A 25,000-nucleotide genomic window follows, 5' to 3' on the forward strand; every position below is an offset into this window, starting at 1 on the left:
AAAGACTTGCGTTAGAGCAATAGTTATATTCTTAGGTTACGTTTTTCGTCGACGTTGCCGTCGTTGATCTTAAAGTCCCTATTGATATATTTGAAGAAATCAAAACCAAAATTATCAGAAGTTGAAAACTGTGGAGATAAATCATTTGCATTCAGACGTAACCTATCGTCATTTCCTTTTACGGATCAGTCGAGCGACATAGTGTCGCTCAAAACTGCCATTCTTGCTTGAGTAGTTTCAATTGGCATCCTTCTATATACGTGAAGATTTATGTGAGGGAAAACTGACTGGACTAGAATCAATAATGAAAAGTCAAGTGACGTCATGGTGCCTTAACCTTGGCTAAAGAGGGTTAGAGTCCGATTTTTTGGGCTGGTTGGGTCACGTGTGTGAGTGCTGAGGACTTCGTACTCGTCTACTTGTATGGTTACTTTGTATGGTTAAGAGTGGGATCGGTAGAGGGGTAACTGGTCATCATGCCCGAAAATCGTCTCCGTGATATCACTTGGTCATATTTATCTTCCCTTTTAGTGTATATCGGTCGTTTTACCGGTTAGTTATTAGGTGTTACCGCGGATGTTTGCGCATAGGCTTAATTTCATTGATTAGCCCTTTAAAAACTCTTAGGGCGCGTTCGATTGACCCTATTCCGGAATAAGAATACGCGGAGTGATGATTAAAACGGTATGTTTGGCGCGTTTCGAAGCAGCAAGGATAATAAAAATATGTTTAAAATAGCATTTTAGCGCATGTTTGAAAATTTTAATATGAATCTCCGTAAAAACGAAGGATTTCTAACTTATATTCCATGTATTCTTATTCCGGAATACGGTCAATCGAACGCACCCTTAGTGATAATTCTAAGCACTCCCACCTTGGGGCTGCAGATTTAAGCCCTGAATTATTGGTGTTGTGGAAGGATTTGAAATGCGGCTTAGGGTTTAGGCAAATGCAACGAATCGGCATCTATGGACCTTCTCGTACTTCGAGTTACTGACAACGTGTTGGCGGTTGGTCGCTAATAATTCGGTAGACGGGTTGGCTGATGCTTTGGTGGGATCACATTCGCGACTTTTTGCAGCTTTATGTCAAGTCATGGATAATGTTAGAAAAATTCAAAGAAAGGATTAGTAAGAAAATAACAAGGGTTTTAATTCTTGCAACATGATCACGACGATTCCGGGCGAGGTGACTGTAAATATGAAATCGTGGTTCTTTATTTTTGTGCCGCGGCAAGTCGCTTGCTCTCCAAGGATACTTTGACAATCGTGTCAAATTATTTGCATTAATATATCTTGGCTTATTTTAAGGTTCCCAAAGCATCAAGTGCAGGCAATGGTTGTTATCTGAGACCCAGTGGCTTTCGTGACGTGTTGCTTCAACAAGGACCAGAAGGGTTTGCCAAAAATGTTCGCAAGTGCGGCCGACTTCTTCTTACAGATACAACATTCCGAGACGCACATCAGTCGCTACTGGCTACCAGAGTACGCACCCATGATATGCTGAAAGTTGCGCCTTTTGTGTCGCATTACTTTGCTAATGCTTTTAGTTTAGAATGTTGGGGAGGTGAGTAAGTGCAGTATAGTAATCCTTGATCCTTGTTTGTTTGGGCTTGGTTGGGCTGAGTATAGAAAGGATGTAACACTGTCCAATTTTGTTAACTCGTTGTTGGATGGGGTTTAGCACTGCAAGCGGATGTAACAACTTCCAGCGTGGATGCGAAATGCGCATTGACACACTTGTATTTCCATGGAGACCTTGTGCAACGAGTGCGTGACTCGAACCTGGTTGGGAAACTTGTGCAGATCGATCATACACGTGCTGCTGCGTGAGGCAGCAGTGATAACGAAACAAAAGAAATATTTGGTGTTGTTGGCTCATTTGTGTGACCGGTTTCGAACTTGCGCAAAAAAAAACCCAGCATTGACCTACATTCATACTCAATGACCTACATTCGCATGCATTTACCTAATATTATTAATATTATAATTATTATTATTATTATTATTATTATTATTATTATTATTATTATTATTATTATTATTATACTCAACAATAAATAAAGTATTTGCGCAATGTAAATTGATAAATTGTTATATTATTCATAGCAGAAGGCAAATAATGATAGCTCGGACTTAAATATCCAGTTCCTCGGAAGCAGTTTTTGGTTTATCTGGACGCACGAAAATTGACATTACCTACCACGACAATTTCGAAAAGAATTTGAAGAGACTAAAACAGTTAAAGCTGCTTTAGGACAGTACGATGTCCAGAAGTCATCCAAATGGAAAAACAAGTCCCTGATCGCTTACTCTTTTTGTTTTTTTTCAAGGTGCAACGTTCGACGTTGCGCTGCGCTTTCTGTACGAGTGTCCTTGGGAACGACTGGCGCTCCTTCGTGAAGCAGTACCCAACATTCCCTTTCAGATGCTGCTTAGAGGTGCAAATGCCGTGGGTTACACCAGCTACCCTGATAATGTAGTGTTTAAATTCTGTGAGAAAGCGCACGAAATGGGAATGGATATCTTTAGGGTGTTTGATTCCCTGAATTATCTCCCTAACTTGCAGGTAAGCTTAGGAATAATTGCAAGTTATGTTATAACACCTGTGCTCGGTTCAGAATTTGGAAGACCGCGAATCGAATTAAAGTGGATCAAGTCAAATCAAAGTTTTACTTTTTTAATGAGAAAGGGAAAACCCGAGCATCCGGAGAAAAACTACGGACAAATTCATCCTACATTTGGCGTCCAGTCTGGAAATCGAACTCTGGCCTTCGTAGCTGGCGGGATATTTTTATTGCAGGATTATTTAAACGTGGGAGTAAATCGATGGTTGCTTCGTCATTACTAGTCTCCATGCCAGTCGCGGCCCACTTGCGGCCTAAACCATCGAACTCGCGAGTGTTTACACAATCCTGCCATAAAATATCCTGCCAGCTACCCAGGCTAATCGAACCTAGGACATATTAGCGGGAGTTAAGTGCTCTTATGACAGAACCTACCCTTCTCTCCGCGATCGCGAGTGATCACAGATGATGCAATAGTCACTAATATTCCTTCCAGAGTTCGATATCTTCTGCAATTACTTATTCGAATTAACGAGAATCTGTTTGTTTAATGAGCAGCAGGGCATGTGCCGCCCAGTTTCATGTTCTCCATGACCACTGAATAAAAACGCTGAGGACGCATTTTTACAAGGTTAGCCTCCTTCCGACCTGAGTATATTCACAAATACCGGCAGGAAGGTGCCTGAAATTTGAAACTTAACAATAGACAGAGTAGTAAACAAGTCATCTCCTCTCTGGAATTTGTGAATATATTCACTTCAGATAGAGGGTAACCCTGTAAAAATGCGTCCTCATTGTTTTTATTCAGTGGTCATGGAGAACTGGAAACTGGACTATTAAGGGGGCTTGCGCTTCGCCATTGTGTAGTCGACTTTAGTAGGGTTTTCGTCGGATTCTTCGGTTTCCCTTATCCTCTATTCCGTCATCGTTGTCGTCATCGACCGCGTTCAAATAAGCTGGTGCGAATTTAATACCGTTTCGAGAGCAAGCATCACAGTAGTCTTATGCAAGCTGGTTGCTTCAGTTCTTTAAATTTCAATGTAGCGTATTGTGTTGGTTGCAAAAGTTCTATTTATGTCTTCTATTCTCCTTGGTTAGCTTGGTATTGAGGCCGCTGGCCAGGCGGGTGGTGTTGTGGAAGCAGCAATTTCATACACCGGCGACGTATCCAATCCAAAAGGCGCGAAGTACAATATTGACTACTACATGAATCTGGCGACTGAACTGGCGAAAGCGGGTATTCATGTGCTCTGTATCAAGGTAAGATTCCAACTTTGCTCCCAGGGTCTGTCTTCTTACCATCCCTGAAACACTTGAAACGAGGTTGGGTACGATTCCTTGACTTATAGCTGTTTTATCTTTTGTTACTTTATACACCATAACCTTTCTGAGATACCACTTCGAAGCCTCGCACTATTTTCTTCGGATAATTGCCTCTGACCGCAACACCAGGTATTCCGCGCGCTCTTTTTGCTTAGAGTGTGTATGCACTTTGTCCTCAGTTAATTTTTTTTGTTGGTCCTGCGGGATTTGAATCCTTGACCTCCCGGTAGTCCGACGGCTGAAAGGAGAAGAAAGGAAAAGAAAAAAAACAACAACAAACGTTAGCCTGAGTGAAGTAAAGCTGTGTTATCAGACCGTTAAGAAGGGTATGGGAAACGATATGCTGTGTTGTGGAATTTCTTAGAATTTACTTTGAACGCACAGACATGGCAGAAATCCCGGTTCTGTGGCCTCGGTTTGTTTTATGTTATCTTTATTTTTCTTTCTACCACAGGATATGGCTGGTGTCTTGAAACCCAATGGTGCCTCGCTGTTGATTGGTTCCCTACGTGCGCAGTTTCCCAAGCTGCCTATCCACGTGCATACCCATGATACCGCTGGAGCAGGCGTAGCCTCCATGCTGGCCGCGTCGGAGGCTGGAGCTGATGTGGTGGATGTGGCAGTGGATTCCCTCTCAGGAATGACGTCACAGCCGAGTATGGGCGCCATTGTTGCTGCCTTGCAAAACACGGAAAAGGAAACAGGTTTGTGCTGTTTTAATTAAGCTGCAATCGTTTCTTACGCACACAGCATCATTTTTTGCATCGTAGTGCATTTATTCACACAAGTATTTAAGTTTGTAGCTTGTAGGTTCGTGTAGAAACAATTGCATTCAACGCAAATGGAAGGAGGAACTCTTTGGCATATTGCAAACTTCTTCAAAGTTTAATTCACGACCACCCGAGGAAGTGTGGCTCAGAGGTCAGGGCTTTGGATTTGCCTGCGCATGCGCCGCGCCCAGATTCCGCTCTCCTCACAAGCAGGATTTGTCTACTACCTTCTAGTACGTGGCGAGCTGGTCTCCTGTCAGTTGGATTTCTTAAGCGTGTTATCAAATTTGAAATATTTCTCATTTGTGTAGAGGGTATTTAGGCATATCCATATGAAAAATGCGCCTTATAGGTGATATACATTCGATTTTAAAGTATTTACCTGCAGATCCGAAATGTGTTTTACTTAAGTTTGCCCTGAGTACAACACCTTGTAACTTCTAGGTATTCCTATCGAACGAGTCCATGAATACAGCGAGTACTGGGAACGAGCTCGCCAGCTGTACGCGCCATTTGAAAGCACAGTGACAATGAAGACAGGAAATGCGGACGTCTACGAAAACGAGATTCCAGGGGGACAGTACACGAATCTTCATTTCCAGGCTTACTCCCTCGGGCTGGCTGATCAGTTTACAGAAGTCAAGAAAAAGTACACAATGGCGAATAAACTCTTGGGAGATGTAGTCAAGGTACACTTAGACATAGACCGTTCGATTGACGAAGTGTGGTCTTCTTTGTTTCAAATAACGATTTCTCTCTGGGAAGAGCGACAAATCTATCTTGTGGAGTTTGAAGTTAGAAGGAAGCGCCCCTTCCATACGCTGTAAAAAAAAAAAAAGCCTCACTCTTTCTCCCCATATATATCGCGAATTGTAAAAGGAACATGGAATTTACCTATGGTTGTCGAGGATCCAGCTTTCCATTTATAACGAGTTACTTTACTTTTATTGGCGATGTTTTTCCCTCGACCTTCTCCTCCCTCTAATCCTCGTCGCATAAGGACATAATTACTAATTACATGATGCAGTCTGTAAGCACATTAACTTCCTTTAATGTCATGTTAGAAGAGGGGCCCCTATGGTTTGTTGTCCTTATCCGTGAAGCCATTCGGTCTCAACTATTCAAAGACCCTTACTCCTTGATCCGTCTTGAGGTGTTGAACGAATCTACTATATATAATAGCTGTAATTACGGTTGAGCCCCGGTCTCATCGGTGTTAGGTTCAGGAGGCCCGAAAACAAGGCTTTTGGGTCAAAACAAGTATTTCTTATCGAACGACTGTTTTATTCGCTTTTTTTTCGAGTAATTTGAGGTTTGTCTGGCCACATTTTATCGTGGGAAAGTATGGCAAGGCACCGTATAGCATATGGTTGCGTTAACGCATAGTTAATAGAGGGGAATGGTTTGGAAGCTCGGCAAACATTAGAGGAGCAAACAAAGATGCCAAGATTTAGGTTGGAAAGTCCACGACTGTGCACAATCTTTTGTTTTGCGCTCATACACTATGCATGAATTACGTAACCAACACGTTTCTATTGGCTAGTTCCTCAGTACAGAGGAAACAACTATTGTGTTTTGTGCACGGTCAAGGCCAAAAAAGAGAACAAAAACCTACAACAAAGAAATTTGTCGGGTTTCATAACCATCCCCTCTATCAACTATGGTTAACGGAAGTAACACCCCCAAATATGCAAAACTATCGAGGGCAACTTCCCTTCAACAACTGTAGATAACTCATAATTATAGATTTTCGCTGTTTCAGGTGACACCCACTTCCAAAGTTGTCGGAGATTTAGCTCAATTTATGGTACAGAATAAACTCGATGAGCGCGACGTTCTCCTCAAGGCCGATGAACTTGATTTTCCTTCTTCAGTTGTGGAATTTATGCAGGGTTACCTCGGACAACCCCACGGGGGATTCCCAGAACCACTTAGAACCAAGGTGAGATTGTTACCGTCCCCTCCCATCAGGATCATCGTCAGTCATTCACGGAAGTATGCAGTGTTCCCTGACTGGACAGTTCTACTCTTTCCTTCTCCACCTAAATCTGCATACTCCGTTCTACGGTCATTTAGACGTTTTGGTGCTTGTTTCCGTTTATTTGACTTCTACAAACAAGCCGAGCTACCAAAGTAACTGAAATGGGAGTAGATCTTAAGGTCCCTATGAAGGTGTTGTGAGATACAAAACTCATATAAAGGCCGAACATTGGCAGAGCTCTCTTATTTGAAGAGGTCGGTCATTTCGTCGGCCCGCGGTTGAACTCTGGATCTCCTGGTTTGAAATTCACACATTAGATCGGCGAAAAGTAGCATCGAAATTTCGTTTTTTACGTGTCTTTTGTTGTTTTTTTTTTATCCATAGATTTTGAAGGGACGTCCGACCATTGAAGGCAGACCGGGTGAATCTTTGGAGCCGCTCGACTTCGATGCCTTGAAGTCAAAGCTGCAAGAAGATTTTGGTAAAATGATCTGTCGATGACATTATTCCTTCTCAACGTTGATAATGGCACATGAGGAGAGTTACAAGACTTCCCTAAGTCTCGAGCAGCCGAATTTAGCGTGGCAAAAAGCTTCGAAAATTTGGTTCATACAGCATTTTTTTGGGAGGGATAAGGAGGAGGAATATGAATTCTTGGGAAAACTCTTTTTCGAGGGGAGGGTTAGTGTGCCCAACCTCATATTGCAGCACTTCTTTGTGGGAAAAACGGCAAAATTTGTACTTGCATTTGGGGTAATAAGAGTGAAAATCGGAAGGTTTTCCGAAACAACACGTATTCGGAAATCGGAATGGTTTCAGACCCTGTTCACTCACGTGACCGGTGCCCATGTCAGGAGCGAAATTTCAATCATTCTGAAAACGGTATATGCCGTAAACGAACAGGTGAAGGGAATACTCTGTCTCCCGTCTAAGATCTCTTCAAGAATATAACCAACTCATGGTTGTATCTTTTTAGGACAAAATGCCATCCAAGATCAAGACGTCCTTAGCGCTGCTTTGTATCCAAAAGTATTTAGAGATTACATGTTGTTTAGAGAAGAGTTCGGTCCAGTTAACGGACTTCCTACCAGGCTGTTCTTTACTGGACCCGATATTGGGGAAGAGTTCCAAGTGGAGATTCAACCAGGAAAAGTTTTGAACATCAAGGTCCTTGCCATCAGTAATCTTCACCCCAATGGACAGAGAGAAGTGTTCTGTGAGATGAATGGACAGCTTAGGACTGTTATGGTGGAGGATAAATCTGTTACCAAGGTAGGCAGGTTGAATTCGTATTCTTTCATCATCATCGTCATCTTCATCATCATCATCATCATCATCATTAATAGATTCATCGCCTGGCGATTTCAGATAGCACGCAGCTCTTTACAACCTCAAATCTCGTTGGGCCGATATAGGATGTATCTCTACTGTGTTGAAGATTAGGCTCAGTTGTCTATTTTTTGTGCTCCTTGTTTTCTGAACCAGTCATGAGACTGAACTGTTGTAAATAGCCACGTCTAGACCCAACGAGTCGAGCAACCTGGTTCCCAGGGCTTTTCTACCCCGAGGGGTAAATCATTGTACGATAGGGCTCATTCCTCCCATGGTCTCAAATATCACCTTTCTCGTTCCCAGGGTCTCCGTTGTCGTTGAGAAGAGACCCTGGTTGGGGTCTCTCTCCTCATCGGCAAAGAGGCCCTGGGGCCTGGGAACGTGGTTGAAATACCACCAACTCTTACCTTGCGTATTTGAGTTGTCCCATTAACATGCTACGATCTCGGCATTATACAGGGTGATGAAGTTACCATTTTCAAGGTCAACATATTTCGTATGGGGAGAGGTTGAGTTCTTTTTTCCGAAGCATGGATTTGCCTCTCAGGATATTAGTTGACCTGGATATAAAAGGCTGCAAAAACATCCCATTCATTTAAAACTGCGAGTTTAAGGCTTATTATATTTTTAAGATCAATCGTCGTGTTTGATTTATTTTGCAGACACTTGAACGACACCCCAAGGCAGACAAGTCAGTTAGGGGCTCAGTCGGGGCCCCCATGCCAGGAAAAGTAGTCGGCATTCGTGTCAAGGAGAAGGAAGTAGTGAAGAAAGGTGCACCTTTGGTTGTGCTCAGTGCCATGAAGATGGAAACTAACGTCAGCGCGCCTATTGATGGGACTATTACCAAGATCTCTGTCGCCCTTAACCAAAGTTTAGAGGCCGGAGACCTGTTGGTCGATATTGAACCACTCAGCTAATGACAGCGCTTTCCGCAGTGCACCCGAACTCAGAAATCGTTGTTTGCCCGGTTGATTTTCGGAGAACTTCGTTCACAGGCGGGGAAATGATTATAGCGAATCGTGAACTTTTCGAATCTGAAGGCTGAAGTGTGATCAAGAGAGAAATTAACGCAATCTGGCTCAATTATTTATAAATTAAAAATGTTCCTGGTCACAAGGACAGACTTCCTAAAAATCTTCACCAGAGGGATAAAAATTTAAGCGTGATATCTAAAATATTTTCAAGCAAAGTTGAAATAAAGCAATTATACTTTTGTTCCTAATTTAGAAACACGACAGCGACTTGAATCTTGTAAATTATGCGTCATTCATTAATACCCACAGGGTTGCATCAAAGGTGTTGTTTGCTAATTTCTATTCTAAATGCAAGTAATTAAACTGCTTTATTTTCCCGTTCTGGGAACGGTTAAAAAGGCAGTGCAAAATCCCCACCCAGTATTGGCACAGCGATATGCTCCGTTCTTCATTAACCTTCCAGACTCCCTCGATAAATTTGAGCGAAATGTTTCGGCGGGTCTAATTTGCAGGTCACAGGTCACAGGTCGCGGGTTGCAGGTCATTGTTTCACCAATACAGAAAGTATCCTAAACATTCATAAAAGCTAACCTTAGGCCTAAAAACTTTTGTTTAGGCCTAATTAGGCCTAAGGTTAGCTTTTAAGAATGTTTAGGATACTTTCTGTATTGGTAAAACAATGACCTGCAACCCGCGACCTGCGACCTGTGACCTGCAAATTAGACCCGCCGGAAATGTTTCGAGCCTATCCGAACCTAAGCGTGGGTACGCAGTAGGAGTGCAGCTCGTTTGTAATACACAAAGTACCAGCCCGTTGCAGTAAACAACATCATGAGTGGCACTCAGAAGGCCGACACTGGGAAACGTCGTGTTAGTTAATATAAGTCAGCTCTCACATTCAGAACCCCTATATTTTCTATGGATTAAGACCAAATCTTGCTCTTCTCTGAACGCGGATAGGACAGGAAGATTGGGTGCCACATTGCTTGATTTCGCACCGGGTGAAAGGCGAACATTATTATGGCTGCCACTACATCCGACCTGTCTGGATGATGATTTTGATGATGATAGACCAAATAAATCGGCTGTAACCAAGTCAAATCTCTTTGCATTATAATGTAGGATTCATATTTATATGGAATTGCCTGGAACAAAACGTCTAATTTCTAAAGGGTTTAAATTGGGCACAACATGAGTTAGTCGATTTTGTCTTTATGTGCCTATTGTCATTATTCTTGCACCAAGTTTGCTCGGAAACGTTTTGTTTCAGAAATCGGACCACAATGTGAAACTCTCCAGAGCTCTTTCCTATATCCTGCGACATGGAGCAGCGAGAGAGGGACTTCAAATGACAGAAGGTTCAAATATTTTAGTAGTATTGTCATGTGCTTAAGGGGTGTGCCAGAGCCAAAAGATGCAAATTATATTAGTTCATTTGCAATGCTTTGTGAATTTGTTACAATTTTTTTTTGTAGTGTAGCGTGGATCTCATTTTCCCTAAATTGTACAGGCAAAATTTTTGTGTGGTAGTATTTGGTTGGTTTGCAAAATTATCTTTATCGAATTGTCCACATGCTCAAAATTCAGTGGTAATAAGATACAGAGCCGTTGATAAAAGTAGTTTGAATGGTGAAATGCGAACAGTGTATTATCCCAAGCTATTCAACAAAATCCATTGCTGTCATACCAGAATGAAATTTTCGAGATGATATGGATGTGGGAGTGGACATTTCAAAGGCCAGAGCAATATTCTCTCCTAGATTGTAAAACTAATTTTAGAGACTTAACGTATGAAAAAGAGAAATGATACTTAGCAATTTACGTGTGGTAGTGTCACGGCAAGTTAAATATACAAAAAGGCAAACAGCTCACTTTGGTTCCCGTTTTGTGGCTCAAAAATGTCTAGTGCTTTAGTGGGACGTATTCAAAACATGGACCCCAGGTCCTTGGACCACCCCTGTGGTCCATGGACCCCTTCATGGACCCCTCCATGGACCCAGTCCATGGACTACCCCTGTGGACCACCCCTCATTTTGTAAATTCAATACGTTTTATAAGCCGAAAAATCTTTAGATGAAAGAGAGAAGTGATCCTCAGACTTATCTGGACAAGTTAAGCAGGAACACATGACTAGGAGCAAACAACTCCCATACTCAGGGCTTTCAACCCCCAAACTCTTTAAATATTGAAAATTGATAGAGATGGGATGACAGAAGATGTCATAACGCTTGTGACGTCAGTTCAGGAGTCTCCTGGTTTATCCGGGAGAGCTGACAGCCCTGCATACTAAGCCTACATCACGATATTTTTAAAGACAAGGAGCCCATGTACGATCTATTTTTAGACTGCCTTTTCTGCAAAAAGACAATTCTGGTTTCTTGTGATTGGTCATCAGGCTCCTGAGTCTCATTAACGGGAAATTCAATCTACAAAATAAATCGGGGTCTGTGAAAATGCTGTGACAGGATATATAGGGCTGTTGTTTGCTCCTAGTCGTGGGCTACTGATTTAAGCAATAGCTGACTTATAGACACTTAATTATACCACCTACTTGGTGGCTCCATAACCCGCACCTATAACCTTCTTTTCAATTATAAGTTTTGTTTTATTTATCGAGCCCTTCACTGAAACAAATGAGCCTGACAAACTGATCTGCTCCCAACTGAGTGGCTTTAAATCTCAGTTGGTAGAGTGTTGACTGGCATTGCAGAGATCATGGATTCGAATCTCATTGAAACCACGTGAACAATTCAGCTTTAATTGTCCAGGTAAGTGTGAAGATCACTTCCCTCTTTCGTCTAAAGATTTTTCTGCTTGTAACTTTTCAAAATGAGGGGTGGTTCACTGGGGTAGTCCATGGACCAGGTCCATAGGGGTGGGGTCCATGTTTTGTATATGTCCACTTTAGCCTGTTATTCATGTTTCATAATAACCTTACATAACGACTAGTTGTTAGAGCATACCAAACTTTTCCTTGAAAAATACTACTACTTAATCTAAAAATTGACTGTCACCTTTTTGGTTGTAAATTTCTTTCTTCAATGGTAGGTTTTGTTTTTGTGGATGATCTTCTAAAGCTACGACAGTTCAAGCATTATTGCGAGGATGACATCAGACAAGTTGTTGCCAATAATGACAAGCAACGGTTTGCTCTTAGAGATGATCCAACAACAAAAAGACTACAAATCAGAGCCAATCAAGGACACACCATGCAAGTTTGTGACGATAACAGCTCTTCCTTGGCTGCAAACAAATAGGCACTTGCATATTGCGTCCACATTGCCTTCTCTAAAACTAAAAATGAATTTAAAGCCAAATTCTAAAACTAATCTCTATTTTTACTGAAGCATAGCCTTAAGCTATGTTGGTGTTTTTTGCACAGTTTACCCAATAATGTTGGAACCTTGTTGACTGCATACACAATCATAGTATCCACGAAGAGTGTATTAAAGTGCAGTTAAACCCCAACCAATTTTTTACACTACAAAACACTTCTTATTTATCTGGTAAAATCTTTGATTGTATGCAACCTTTTAAAGTAGCAAAAGTTTGTTTTAGTACAGAGCTAATAAGATCTGTGGGTCTACTCTACTTTAATTCAGCATAACAAACAGCTTTGCATTGGTGTCCTCCAAGAAGTTTTGCAGTGCAAAAGAGGTTGTAACACGAATTTAAAAAAGATCCATCCCTCTTACTAGCTTGGTCATGAAACAACTTCACAAATCATAGAGAATGGACCATTATACTTAAAAGCAAAAAAAGATTAGGTGCAACATACTAACTGAATATTAATTAAATTCTAGCATGACAACCTTCATCATCATCATCATACCCTGTTTTTTTTTTTTTTTGTAATTTAAAACTTTTTATTATTTTGGTACACCTAAACACATACAACGATTATGAATTACTAAAATACAAATCACACTATTAATTACAATATCGAAACAAAATAGACTACTAATTACAACTCAGTAAATAACAATTACAAGATGACACTACTACACTTACACTCTTACAATAATTTGAACAATAGTAAAAAAAATATATATATATAATAATAACAATAATAACAATAATATATTATCATCATCATCATCATCATCATTATTATCAAAGACTAACAATAATAATAATAATAATAATAATAATAATAATAATAATAATAATAATAAGTCATAAGAGGGACACATGGAGAACACTCACACTACAAGCCTACATATGCATATGCCAAAAGCTTGTCCCATTTCTTGGTATGTTCAGTTAGTTTGTTCCACCTACTTGCTATCTTTTTCTCTACTTGGTATACAGCTTTAATCTTGGCCTGATAAACTCGTAAAATCGGATGTACACTATTTAACTTACATCTATAAATATACAATTTAGCTGTCAATATCAGATGGTTTAATAAAATAAAGTCATCTCCTATATTGAATATTCCAAACAAAATTTCTATTACTTTGAAGGATTGTATGTTAATGTTACATTTATTACTAAGCCAAGAACATAAAGCTTCCCAAAAAGTCTTCGTCACATTGCAGTAAAAAAAAATAATAATAATAAATAATAAAATAAATACCCTGTTGGAGATGCCCTTGGATAGGGAACTGGAAACAGAAGGACGAAGAGAAAACCTGCAAGTACACCCCATTATGATGGGAAATCAAGAAGCAGTACTCGGGCTATAAGATCACTCAAATCAACACTACAATGGATGTACTTAATTAGTTAGTGGATGCATGTTCTAAGGGGTGGAGTAGTAGTGTGAGGGAAATACTAGGAGCAAAGCGAAGCAGAGATGTTCTAGGATGGATGCAGAAGTCTGTCTTAAGTAGTAGCCTGAACATTGCCAGAACTTTCAAGTTCTTGTGCTAAATTAAGATGCTCAAACACCTGTTGCATCAACCTGGTGGCTAGATCAAGCTTAGATCATTTTAAGACTTTTAAAATTACTCTTTTTTGTAATCACAGGATTTTATTGTAAATTTACACAGAGGGCTAGTCACAGGTTCCCGCCTAGCTTTTTGTGTTTCTTATTTTATATCTGGCATTCAGATCTTGTCATACTGCCATAATAATAATAATAATAATAATAATAATGATAATAATGATAATGATAATGATAATGATAATGATAATAATAATAATAATAATACATCTGCCAACATTCTTGCAACAGCAATAATATTTTTGTTTATCACTATCCTCTTTCTTAATGGTAAAAACGATCACACAGTATGTTTGCATTAAGGTTGATGATATTGAGTTGGAACTCATAACAGACCATACAAAGGCACCAGTGGTCTTACATGGCACTTATCGAGATTGTTGGCCACAAATAAAAGCTCAGGTAAGACTTAGAGTGTGTTTGATTGACTGTATTCTGGAATAGGGATACATGTAATAGAAGTTAGAATTCCTTAGCGTTTAAGGAGATTCACATTAAAATTGTCAAAAACATGCTAAAGTGCTTTTTTTTAATATACATCTTTAATATCCTGGTTGCTTTAAAATGCCAGATATACCGTTTTAAAAAAAATACCTCCATGCATTCTTAATCTGGAATAGGGTCAATCACATGCAACCGTATTTTACAAGAGGACAGAAGATGAAGTCATGCTGTATCCTAAAGAGTAACTGTGTGTCAAATTCTCCTCATGGTTGGCAAAATAAAATTACGAGACAAGATCTAGTGGTAAAAGCCAAAGGTATTTAATGTTAATAAGGAATTTAACTCCTTTTAAATGATTTTTTTCACCAGGGTTTGTCTAGAATGAAGAGGAACCACATCCACTTTGCACCTGGAGAACCTGGTGAAGAGGGTGTGATTAGTGGTCAGTTAATGGTAGTTTCTTCCCTATATTTTTTTATCCTATTCTTGTTCCCAGACAATTAGATTCTTTCTGCCAGCCCATAATTAGTGACCTCTGGCTGAATCAGTACCTGGACGTCTTCAAAACTTGGACGTACCTTTTCCAATCAGGTAAAAAATTTGAAACAGGATTACAAAAGTAGGCGGCCCTACGACAACATTTGGAATATTTCAGAACCAGCCAGAGGTCATTGAATAAAGGAATGGCAGCCTTTGTTTATACCCACTGAATTAAAATCAAGTAGATCTAAACTAAAAGTAGTCTTGGTAATTTAATTTTGCCTCAGGAATGAGGAGAAGCTGTGAAGTCTTGATTTTCGTCAATCTCAAAAAGGCCTTGAGTGGTAAGACTCTTGAGGACATAAGTTGTATTCTCTTGAAGCCATCACTTTAATAATAAATTTATTATTGTAACTTGACAGTCTCTATTCGTGCCTAGTAACCCTTTGCGTCATTTATTTATGAACCAAACACTTTGTTTTGCTTTTCCTATGTTTATAGATGGCTTCAAATTTTATAGATCGGCCAACAATGTTATTCTTTGTCCGGGAAATGATCAAGGCTTTCTGCCTCCTCGTTACTTTCAAAGTGTGGTTCAGATAAAACCAAGTAAGTTTTTAAAGTTAGTACCCTCTTTCCATGAAGTAGACTGATAATCCCAACTTGTAGAAATTCCTGTAAATGTGTGATACGATCGTCATCAACAGCTAGCATTTGGGACATAATGTTTAAAGCATTTGGGACTTGAATTTTATTGCAACTTGGTGGGCAACATTTAGTTACAGTTAATTTAAGACAATTTGGTTCCCAATTTGTTTTGGGCATTGGCTTTCTTGTCCCATAAATTCAATTTGTATTGCTTTGTCATTTTCTTTTCTTAAGCCCAGTCCACACAAGCAATCTTTTTGTGACAATTTTGTGTGGTAATTTTTATTTGCTTGTGAACTTGAGGAAATTTTGGCCAATTTGACAAATATATTTGTTGAAAAGGTGGCATGTTAGCTTTTACCAGTAATGTTGTGACAAATAAAAAATTCATGTTGTCAAATACGAAAAACTGCTTGTGTAGACGACTCTTCACAAGGCAAATTCCTGCCCTTCAATGAGCACCATTGGAGAACTACCAGGCAACCTTGCCTTGTGTCTGCTTTATCTCTGCTGTCCAAAGGTATAGCTGACCCATATAACTGCTAATTGTCAACAACTAGGTATTGTTTGTTTTGTCATCTACACAATCAAAATTAATGTACTTGCCACATAAAATTGCTCATGTGGACATTGCTTTAAGGTCACTATTAGTGATGTTATAGGAATGAAGTTTACATGTACATGTTTTTTTTCCTGTTTCAGCAAAAGAACTGCTAGCAACAGAATTTCCTTAACATGAATTGAGAAAACTTCAACACTTCTAGCACTTCTGCTCCATGTCCAGCCATACAATAATAATAATAATAATAATAATAATAATAATAATATTGCTGGTGAGTAAAGAATTAATGGTACATGTTACCGGTATTTTACAAAAACTAAAATTTTGATTTGTTTTCATTTATTTGGCCAAGATGTCTTTCACTTGCTTCTTGAAACTTATTGCCATTATCCTATATGTTCTTGATGAAAATTTTACGTAAAGTTAGCAAGATTTTGTTAGAGGGAACCAAGATGCTCAATAATAAGTTTCAAATTTCTGTTCAAATTCAGCTAAGTGCAACCTGGCCCATAGTGCAATTCCTTGTTAAATGCCCAGGGCAGTGGTTGGTATTCCTGTATCAGCAAAGTTTTGTTTCCATAGAAACTCTGTCAAGTATGCACTGCCATTGCCACAGCTTTGCGAACAAGTGTAGATTGCTAGTGTTCCCCAGTCTACACTATCCTCAAAACTGTCCACATGCAAGTGGTTAAGCATCTGTGGCATAACCTGAAATAAAAATTGAAAATTCCTTTGTCAACAACAACTGGAACAGTAGAGCAACTTTAAAGGGACATTATTTTTCCCCTTTGGTGTGGTATTTCCTATCCCTTCAATTGCACTTTACACTGTGATTTTTTTTTCATAAGAACAATAACAAGAGTACTAAAAAATGATGCTTTAATATTAAAATTAATACCCAATAAACATCCCCTTTTGGGTCATATCATCCCATTTTTCCCCTGACAGCAGCAAAATTGTGTGGCATTAACCCTTTAACTCCCAATAGTGCCACTTACATGTACAGATTTTACTCTGTCTAACACCAGATGATTTTACTCGTCAATGGGGAACCCCACGGGGCTTAAAGCGTTAACAACAGCTAGATTCACTCAAATCCTATGTCCCCATTAACCCTTTAACTCCCAATAGTGCCACTTATAGATTTTACTCTGTCTAACGCCAGACGATTTTACTCGTCAATGGGGAACCCCACGGGGCTGAAAGGGTTAAACATTAAAATATATGAAATAATAATGCCTTTCACCTTTCATTAAAATCTGTAAGAGTCACTCTTGGGAGGGGAAAATTGGACTCAGTTGCGCTGTTTAGAGCTCGTGTTTTTTGAAAAAAACAAACAAACAAACAAACAAAAAAAACATAATTTCACACCTGAAAATTAAAATCAATTAAAGGGGACAGTTTTTGAGAGAATGTAGAGGTTGTTAACACATTGACTTCTGAACCGCCCCACATTGAGAAGTAAAATCGGCTGCCGTTATGCACCTATCAATGTTAAGCCCCAGGGAGGGGGGTTGGCGTAAGAACGGGAATTTGATGGTGAGGTCTGTCCCCAGGGTAGGGATTTTGATCATACAAAGGACATTTTACCACCTTCACTTGCCCTGGGTGGACATTTTGACCAATTATTTTGTCCCAGGGGTGGAGAATTTGAATTGTTTTAAATGAAGATGTCAAAATCCCCACGTTATGCCCGATCCCCCCCCCCCCATCCTCCCTGGGGCTTAACATTGATAGGTGCATTAGAGTAAAATCTATTACTGGTAAGTCTCACTCCCAAGAGTCAGTGGGTTTAATTACGGCAAAAACATGCCTCTTGCAATCATAACAATACCTCCTCAACAATCCAAAAAGTGAGCGAGCGTCGACATGTGTTTATTTTGACCATTGATCTTGTGTGTGAGAAAGCTTGTTCATTGGTACAGGCCTGCACAGTCCATCTCATTTTGTCCCTGCACATCCCTTCAATTATTAAATTTTAATGACTCCTGAGTCCCAAGAATCGTGACATGCATTCAACATTGTCCAAATAATGTCTGATCAGTTAAGTGACTCAGTTTGTAGTTCACAACAAAAGTTTTGTCTGCAACAGCTCTCTTCCCCTGGCTGCAGGTTGAATCAATTGCTCCACCTTCGGTGATGCAAACGTGGGGAAGAAATGATTTCTATATAGTTTTGATTTTTAACCAGAAAACAGCAAAATTAGGTACTCTGACATAGTCAATTCAAGAAACAATAAAATGTTCATGTCAACCTGAAATTCAAAGAATCTCTTTGATCCACAGTCACAAGCAGGAATGTCTCCATCAGAAGGTTTACCATCATCAGATACCCATAGTGGCTCACCATTTTTATGATATCGCAAAACCTGAAATGTAAAAAATGTATTATTATATCAAACCAATAACATATTTTCTGTGACACTTTGCAATTTTGTAATATGTGTACAAACTTGTTTTGGTTCTCTTGCAACTCTCTTCTTAAATTTTCTGAACTGCCTGTCTGCAATCAAAGCTTCTTTCCCAAGATATGCGAGTGATTCCAGTCCTTTGTCATCACTGTAAGTACCAGTGAGACCTGTATTTCTTTGTATAAAATCCTTGTATTCATCTATTTTCTCTTCTTCACTTTTGTCATCATTTTTATCTTCATCAGGCTCTGTCTCAGTCACCAGTTCATATTCAGGAAAAAGAACTTTGCTTCTTTGCTTTGTGTAATTTCCTGTGAAGTAAATTCAGACTATGTAAACGAACTGCGACCTTCTACTGACTGTGAACCAGCTGGGTCAGTTGATTAAGCGTCCCACTGCCACGTTGTGGGTTCAAACCCAGACAAGACCAACACTCAGGGTCTTAAAATATCGGAGGATAAGTGCTGGCAACTGGTTACATGTAGACTTCAGTTAGCCGATAGGTACAGTCTGAATCCCTTGCTGACCTCTGTGGGACTTATGTTAAATGCTATTTGGGACAGTAGGGCATGGAATTTACTGTGTTGTGCTTTGGCCTACTCTTTATAGAGGTGGAGAGCTCTACAAAGTAGCTGCCTTATGACAAACTATGAGGTGCTCCTTATTCAAGGTTCTAATAAGTTTCATTGTCTGGCCCAAAATGTTTACATTTGGCTGAAAAAAAATTATTGGCAAAGCATTGTTATGTAACTCTTAAGTGACAATGTTATGAAATAACCACACCTTGAAATGCCACCTAAAGCAGTGATGCCCTTAAGCCTTCAGATCAAAGTGCATATTCTCTCAACTGCTACCGATTCATTTCCTTTGGCAATAATGAGACAAGAAAATTTCATCAAGTGACCATTTTCTTCATTCTCAAAACCTACATGTTTCTCTTAGTGGTGATATTGAGATGAGAAATTGGGACGCTGGAGTTAAAACCCCTTTTACACATGTACAAACCTGGCACAGCACTCCAAAATTGTGGCACAGCGCCAATATTTGGAGTGCCAAACACACCTCCAGAGATGCGTATGGCACCCCTATAACTTTTGGCGGAGATTCTTGTACGGGACAGAGATTTCAGGGTACCGTGCCAGACGTTTGTGCTGGTGTAAAGTGGGCTTACTTCATTCCTAATGGTTTATTCCAGTGACAATTGCACAATGCAATGTTATTCAGTCACCTTCAAAGGAGTGGTTTTGACTAAATTCTTCTTCAGCGCACAGTAACTGTGTACAGATTCCTTTGTGTCCCGACTTCCAATCAATTGCCTGGTGTTCTTTACCACAGTATTGAGCCATGTGACATTTCGCACACATTTTATCTCCTCGGCAACCACACACATCACATAAATCTGTCCAAGCCTTCGGCTTAAACTCGTCTGATATTGATTCCAAAGAAAGTTCTCTCATTTCGTCAAGATCAGGAGGTGGATGAAAACTGTAAAACTTGTTCTCACGCTTCAGCTGATTTCTTATAACAAGGAAACATCCCGAGCTATTTTGGGCATGGCATTTTCCATCTTTGCAACAAAATATGAAAATTGAGCGATGGAAGCTTCGATCGTGCGCCATCGGTGCATAGACTTGCAACAAAAATGCCATCGGTTTTTGACATATCTTGCAAAGCATACGCTTCGAATCTGGCAAATTTTCAAGGTTTAACCATGCTGGGATTCCACCAATTTTGCTTGGAAAAAATGTGCTTGTCATTCTCAGCTTAACAATGGCATCATCGTTGTTGATTTCTTCAGTAAAACCCAACTCTACTTCTTTTTCTACTCGCCTTTGTTTCGCCTCAGAGCAAGTCGCCATATTGACTATCTGCTGGTTTCAAAAACTTAAGGCTCATAAGTAGCCCGCTGTACCACTAGCCAGCGCAACTCGTGTGGATGGTGGGAATTTACGAAATTTGAGAACTCCCCATAATTTTTTCTGTCATTATAATGTTACTTTACTTCCAATTTGACCGCGAAGATCAAGCAATGGACTTTTAAGTAGACGAGGTGGTTCCTCAAGCAAACAACGGCCGGGCGCATAAGCTAACTCGCTGGTTGGGTAAAGAATAAGGACATAACTGGAGAAAATGTGACAAAATGCACAACGTTCCCAAGGTTTGCGTTTTAAAAAATGTCTAACTGGTAACTTTATTTCGTCATGTTAAGCTTGATTAAATTACAGAATACGGGGCCGCCTATTGTTATATCAGTAAAATTACACTACCGGGAAAAGTCAGGGGGCTAATTTGGCAGTAATGCTCTTCTGACCAATTTGCATGCTGTGCGGTGAACCAAGGTGGCACCGAATTCTAGTTAAGCAATAGCAGACTTTTTTCGTGTTTACATAGCCACATCAAAATACGAGGGTGAGTTGTGAGAATTTGAGACAGTCATAACTGTCGAGAATTGACTCCCAACTTCCCGAGTGTTTAGATGAGGCTACATGTATGTAAACTCGGAGAAAAGTCCTCTATTGCTTTCGTAAAATACAGTTGTATTTCTCAAAAATAAGTCAACAAATGAAGGAAAATGTTGTTTTTTTAACTCCTTGATTAAAACAGATTTTCTTGATAGTCAGATATTTATTTATTTATTTTTCAAATACTAGCCCTCCATCTATATGATGATTATTGGCAAGAGGTTAGCGGCCTTAATGATACTAATTAATAATTTATAAATAACAATAATGTACCTGTCAATCAAATGAATGTCTGACAACACATAACCAATCAAAATTCGTGTGATGTCACAGCCGTGTTTACATACTTTCATCTAAACACAGCTATTGACCAATGAGTGCGTGTACTATCCTAATTATCTTATAACAAATTTTATAATTGTGATGTTAACCCATTCACCCTAAACCGGCCGTACTTAGTATTTTACTCTGTCTAACGCCAGAGTATTTTACTCGACAATGGGGAACCCCAGGAGTCAATGGGTTAATCACTCACTGAAAAACTATGTCCCGTTAAGATCAAAAAGTTTTTTCATTCCTATGAATGGAATTGTTTTTGTATATTAAATAATCTTGTTGATGTCACCCACTCTAACCTGGGGATGATGAAGCAGTGAGTTCTTTTGACAGCTAAGGTGGCTAGCAAATTTGTAATCATATTTGTTTGTCAAAAGAAAGTTGATGTTATGTTTGTAAACAGTGTAAAACAATATTGACTTTATTTTTCCACATTATCATTGTGCCAATCAAATCAAAGGTTAACTGTCCCCCCCTAAAAAATGGAAACCCAAAGGGGACAGGGAAGTCGTAGAATTCCTGCTCATTTGAACTACATGATTGCTTCCCAAGGGCCATTGAAGGGCAGAGCTACATGTACAAGTCTAGTAAAATACCTTACTGCCTTGGCTCATCAGAAGAATAATGCAAACTCACTGACATCTTTAAAAGAAATCCTACCCTGGGAGCAGAGTGTCTGTCGATCTTCCAAGACAAGTCGGGAAGAGGAAAGTAAACTCTGCTCGCAAACTCCACTTTTAGTATTGAGCATGCGTTAAAAATTTAAATGTATTCGGTGTCAGTCACACGTGACCAGTAGCCACAAAACCACAAAACGAAAACAAACAGTCTGGATTTTTTCTAACAACTCTGGCAAACACACGACAATCAAGGAATCATTTCATTGGAAACTTAAGATAAGATGCCATTTCATTTTTTTACTGAAAAATTTAAAGGTTTCTGTCAGACTAGTTAATCTGTAACCGACACACATAGGAAAAACTCATGGGACTCTGCTTGCAGGGTAAAGAAATCCAAAAAGTCAAAACAATGCATTTGGAAAGAAATGATATGAAATAGGTGTAAAATCTTTCCAGGTTTTCCATTTAAGGTTATCCTAAATCTTCTAGTCATGGGATCCAATATACTAAGGCTTGGATTTAAAGTATTTCTGCATAACTTCACAATAAGGACCATTTCCCTTTCCTTCTGATTTAGAAACTTTTAACTCCTGCAGGAAAGGGCATAACCAATTTCAAACAATAATTACATGTATACATGTACAATAATTTAATAATAATTAAAATAATAAATTGTAGCATTGTCCAGAAGCCTATCTGGAGTTAAATAACCTGCCTATGTACATGGATGATGGTGCACTAGTGTAGATAGAATTCTGAGAAACAACAATAATTATTGTGTAAGCAGCAAGCAATAATCTTGCTTGTACATGTGTTTCAGTTGGAGGAGAGTTTACCAATGTAAAATTATATACTAGGTTTTTTTTTACAAAATAAGCAGTTAACAGTCTCAACTTGTGTGTAACTAATCAAACCCCCCTCCATCGTCAAACCCACCACCGTCATCAAAGCCCCCACCATCATCAAAACCGCCACCATCACCGCCATAGTGTTCATGGTACTCAGGTCCTCCGTAATGTTGATGCTCATGATAATGATCCCCACCTTCATGGAAATGGTCATGGTCATGTATGTGGATGTCAGGTCCATTCCCATAGTAATGAGGGCCGCCATGCAGGGCATTTGATAAAACCGCACCGGTTGCCATCCCAATGAGAAAATCTCCTCCATTGTCTCTGTTCTGCACAACTACAGTTTGAGGTTGCTGAACGACCCCTGGGGCACCATACCCCACAGGGGCCCCAGCATAGCCACGCTGGTTGTAGTATCCTGGGGGTGGACCACGCTGTTGAGGGTACGTACCCCGGTTGACGAATTGCTGTTGAGGATAAGTTGATGGATACTGAACTGTAAAACCAAAAAAACAGAATTAAACATAACAAGATGATAGGCAACATCCTGAGTTCTTGCAAGCATCCTGGTAGAGGTTAGCTCTGAAACTAAAAAATGCACAAGCAGTAGCCATTGTTTTTCTCTTTGAATGTTATGTGGCATTCTGGTGGAAGTTGTCATTGTAGATCATACAAGGTCCCTTCTAAATAGTAAATACCGCAGTTGGTTTTAGACCAAAAAAAACTAAACAGTTTCTTAAAATGTAAATAATTTCACAAGAATGTTGGTTAAATTCACCAAATGTTAACTGTAACACTGGGCAATTAGTTGAATGCCTTTTGTGTTTTGAAAAAGTCCAAGGCTGTAATGGATTATACATGTAAATCATGCCAACAAATTAAGAGCAAAAAAATATAGAAAGTGCTTGGTGCACTAAGTACTTATATAACTTTTCATCAAAATATAAGGTCATATCCTTAGTTGTCGTCGCCCATGTGCTGTATTAAACACTACACAAAGAAGGGAAGAATCATACTTTTGTGGACCTCAAACAGAAAGATTAAATCACTGACCTACAGGTTGCTGGTGTGTCGCCACTACAGTTGTTGGCTGACTAGTAACCTGTCGGAGAGTAAATGAAGCGAAAGCAAAATTGTTAGATAAGTTAAGTAAGGTGGATCAGTGTAACTATGGCTTACCAAAGTTGTTGTTGGTGTTAAGGTGATCTAACACAAGTAAAACTATCTCAATAATTGACGAAAAAAGCATAATTTTTGACCTTTATAAGTAAATTTCCAATATTATCATTATTATTATTAGTTATGTGAAATTTGCCGTGAATGTAACCTACATGTAACATGTCGACACAACCTCAACGACGTAGCTGGACCCAACGGGTCCGATTTTGTATTCCGTTCTAATCGGCGAACTCAGAGCAGAATATTTTTAACTTAGCTGTTTATTAATATGCGAACAAGCAATTATAGTGTAATACGTGACTGCTTGGTTTTATAAGTCTTTGTCAGTCATTAGTCGGACGAGTTCGAACGAGTAATTTTCTGAAAACGAACTGGCTTCGAGTAAATGCCAGTGAACAGGCTTATAAATGTAAATTATAAAGTTTTGAGTACTCTGATCTAATCGGCGACGCAAGATTATTTACAGTAGCTGCATATCAGCTGCTTTCTTCTTTTTTTGTGTGTGTACTTACTACTGTTCCGGGCGAGGACGAACCACAGCCCATGGAGAATTATTTTCTGCTTCAATGGTGCAAGAGACTCAAATATCAAGAGTTGGATATTCTAAAATTGTTTAAACTAAGCACAGATCAGCACACGATTGTTCGATAAGCGCACGCGTGATTGATATTTTTCTAATCGTTGCCTATAGTAACCAAAAAAATGCCGTACGCAGGTTTAAAATATGACGTCAAACTTGCTCCGACTGAACTCCGAAAATGATCGCCATAAGGAATTTGTTCACTTATCTTTTTTAAAGCTTTCACAAATATAGTGTTCTGGATCCACCATCTTAGTAGGAAAAATGCAAAGAATACCCTGAGAAGAAAACGAATGAGCACAATGCGTAATTATATTAGAACAAGACTATTAAGAGTGGTGTTCGAAAAATTTAGTTATGGGAAATAAACGACCTCAGAGTTTTACGGTTTTTTGGCATTCAAGGTGAATGAAAGCATAGCTTTTACTGGTTACAAGGGACGAGTGTCGTTCGATCCGAATTGTCACTCCCTCGCTCACTCATTCGGAAAAAAAAAGAAGAGTGAATCTGGACTTACCGGACTACGGACTG

The 25,000-nt window shown here is 39.4% G+C and overlaps 4 protein-coding genes across 8 annotated transcripts in view; 2 read left to right on the forward strand and 2 right to left on the reverse strand.

Moving 5' to 3' along the window:
* Positions 1-9,270, forward strand: part of LOC138026388 (pyruvate carboxylase, mitochondrial-like) — an 18,531-nt gene extending 9,261 nt beyond the window's left edge. Inside the window, exons 8-16 of the mRNA XM_068873727.1 lie at positions 1,311-1,566; positions 2,333-2,568; positions 3,665-3,826; positions 4,344-4,593; positions 5,104-5,348; positions 6,422-6,601; positions 7,025-7,121; positions 7,617-7,912; positions 8,635-9,270. Of these exons, the coding sequence (XP_068729828.1) occupies positions 1,311-1,566; positions 2,333-2,568; positions 3,665-3,826; positions 4,344-4,593; positions 5,104-5,348; positions 6,422-6,601; positions 7,025-7,121; positions 7,617-7,912; positions 8,635-8,892 (1,980 nt within the window). The 3' untranslated portion in view covers positions 8,893-9,270. The remainder of the gene's footprint in view (positions 1-1,310; positions 1,567-2,332; positions 2,569-3,664; positions 3,827-4,343; positions 4,594-5,103; positions 5,349-6,421; positions 6,602-7,024; positions 7,122-7,616; positions 7,913-8,634) is intronic.
* Positions 9,271-9,635: 365 nt separating this feature from the next.
* On the forward strand, positions 9,636-16,310 carry LOC138025199 (tRNA 2'-phosphotransferase 1-like). 5 transcript variants are annotated; one of them, XM_068872396.1, is made up of 8 exons: positions 9,636-9,819; positions 10,220-10,307; positions 11,998-12,164; positions 14,201-14,299; positions 14,711-14,783; positions 15,109-15,165; positions 15,323-15,430; positions 16,172-16,310. In XM_068872396.1, the coding sequence occupies exons 1-8, from the start codon at positions 9,781-9,783 to the stop codon at positions 16,201-16,203; spliced, it is 663 nt and encodes a 220-aa protein (XP_068728497.1). In that variant the 5' UTR covers positions 9,636-9,780; the 3' UTR covers positions 16,204-16,310. The 5 variants fall into 5 exon arrangements, with proteins under 5 accessions (XP_068728497.1, XP_068728499.1, XP_068728498.1 ...); XM_068872398.1 differs by lacking the exon at positions 15,109-15,165; XM_068872395.1 differs by lacking the exon at positions 16,172-16,310 and having other exon boundaries at positions 9,639-9,819; positions 15,323-15,478.
* Positions 16,311-16,556: 246 nt separating this feature from the next.
* LOC138025198 (programmed cell death protein 2-like) lies at positions 16,557-20,320 on the reverse strand. Its single transcript, XM_068872394.1, has 4 exons — positions 19,670-20,320; positions 18,484-18,752; positions 18,286-18,399; positions 16,557-16,739 (listed from the first exon to the last, which is right to left on the reverse strand). Exons 1-4 carry the CDS (start codon positions 20,298-20,300, stop codon positions 16,557-16,559), a joined length of 1,197 nt encoding a protein of 398 aa, XP_068728495.1. The 5' UTR covers positions 20,301-20,320.
* A 280-nt stretch (positions 20,321-20,600) lies between these two features.
* Positions 20,601-24,565, reverse strand: LOC138025201 (uncharacterized). The gene is made up of 3 exons (XM_068872400.1): positions 24,402-24,565; positions 23,764-23,812; positions 20,601-23,206 (listed from the first exon to the last, which is right to left on the reverse strand). Exons 1-3 carry the CDS (start codon positions 24,432-24,434, stop codon positions 22,764-22,766), a joined length of 525 nt encoding a protein of 174 aa, XP_068728501.1. The 5' UTR covers positions 24,435-24,565; the 3' UTR covers positions 20,601-22,763.
* Between the last annotated feature and the right edge of the window lie 435 nt (positions 24,566-25,000).

The sequence above is a fragment of the Montipora capricornis genome, chromosome 12, assembly GCF_036669925.1.
Source record: "Montipora capricornis isolate CH-2021 chromosome 12, ASM3666992v2, whole genome shotgun sequence".
In the NCBI taxonomy this organism is placed as follows: Eukaryota; Metazoa; Cnidaria; class Anthozoa; order Scleractinia; family Acroporidae; genus Montipora; species Montipora capricornis.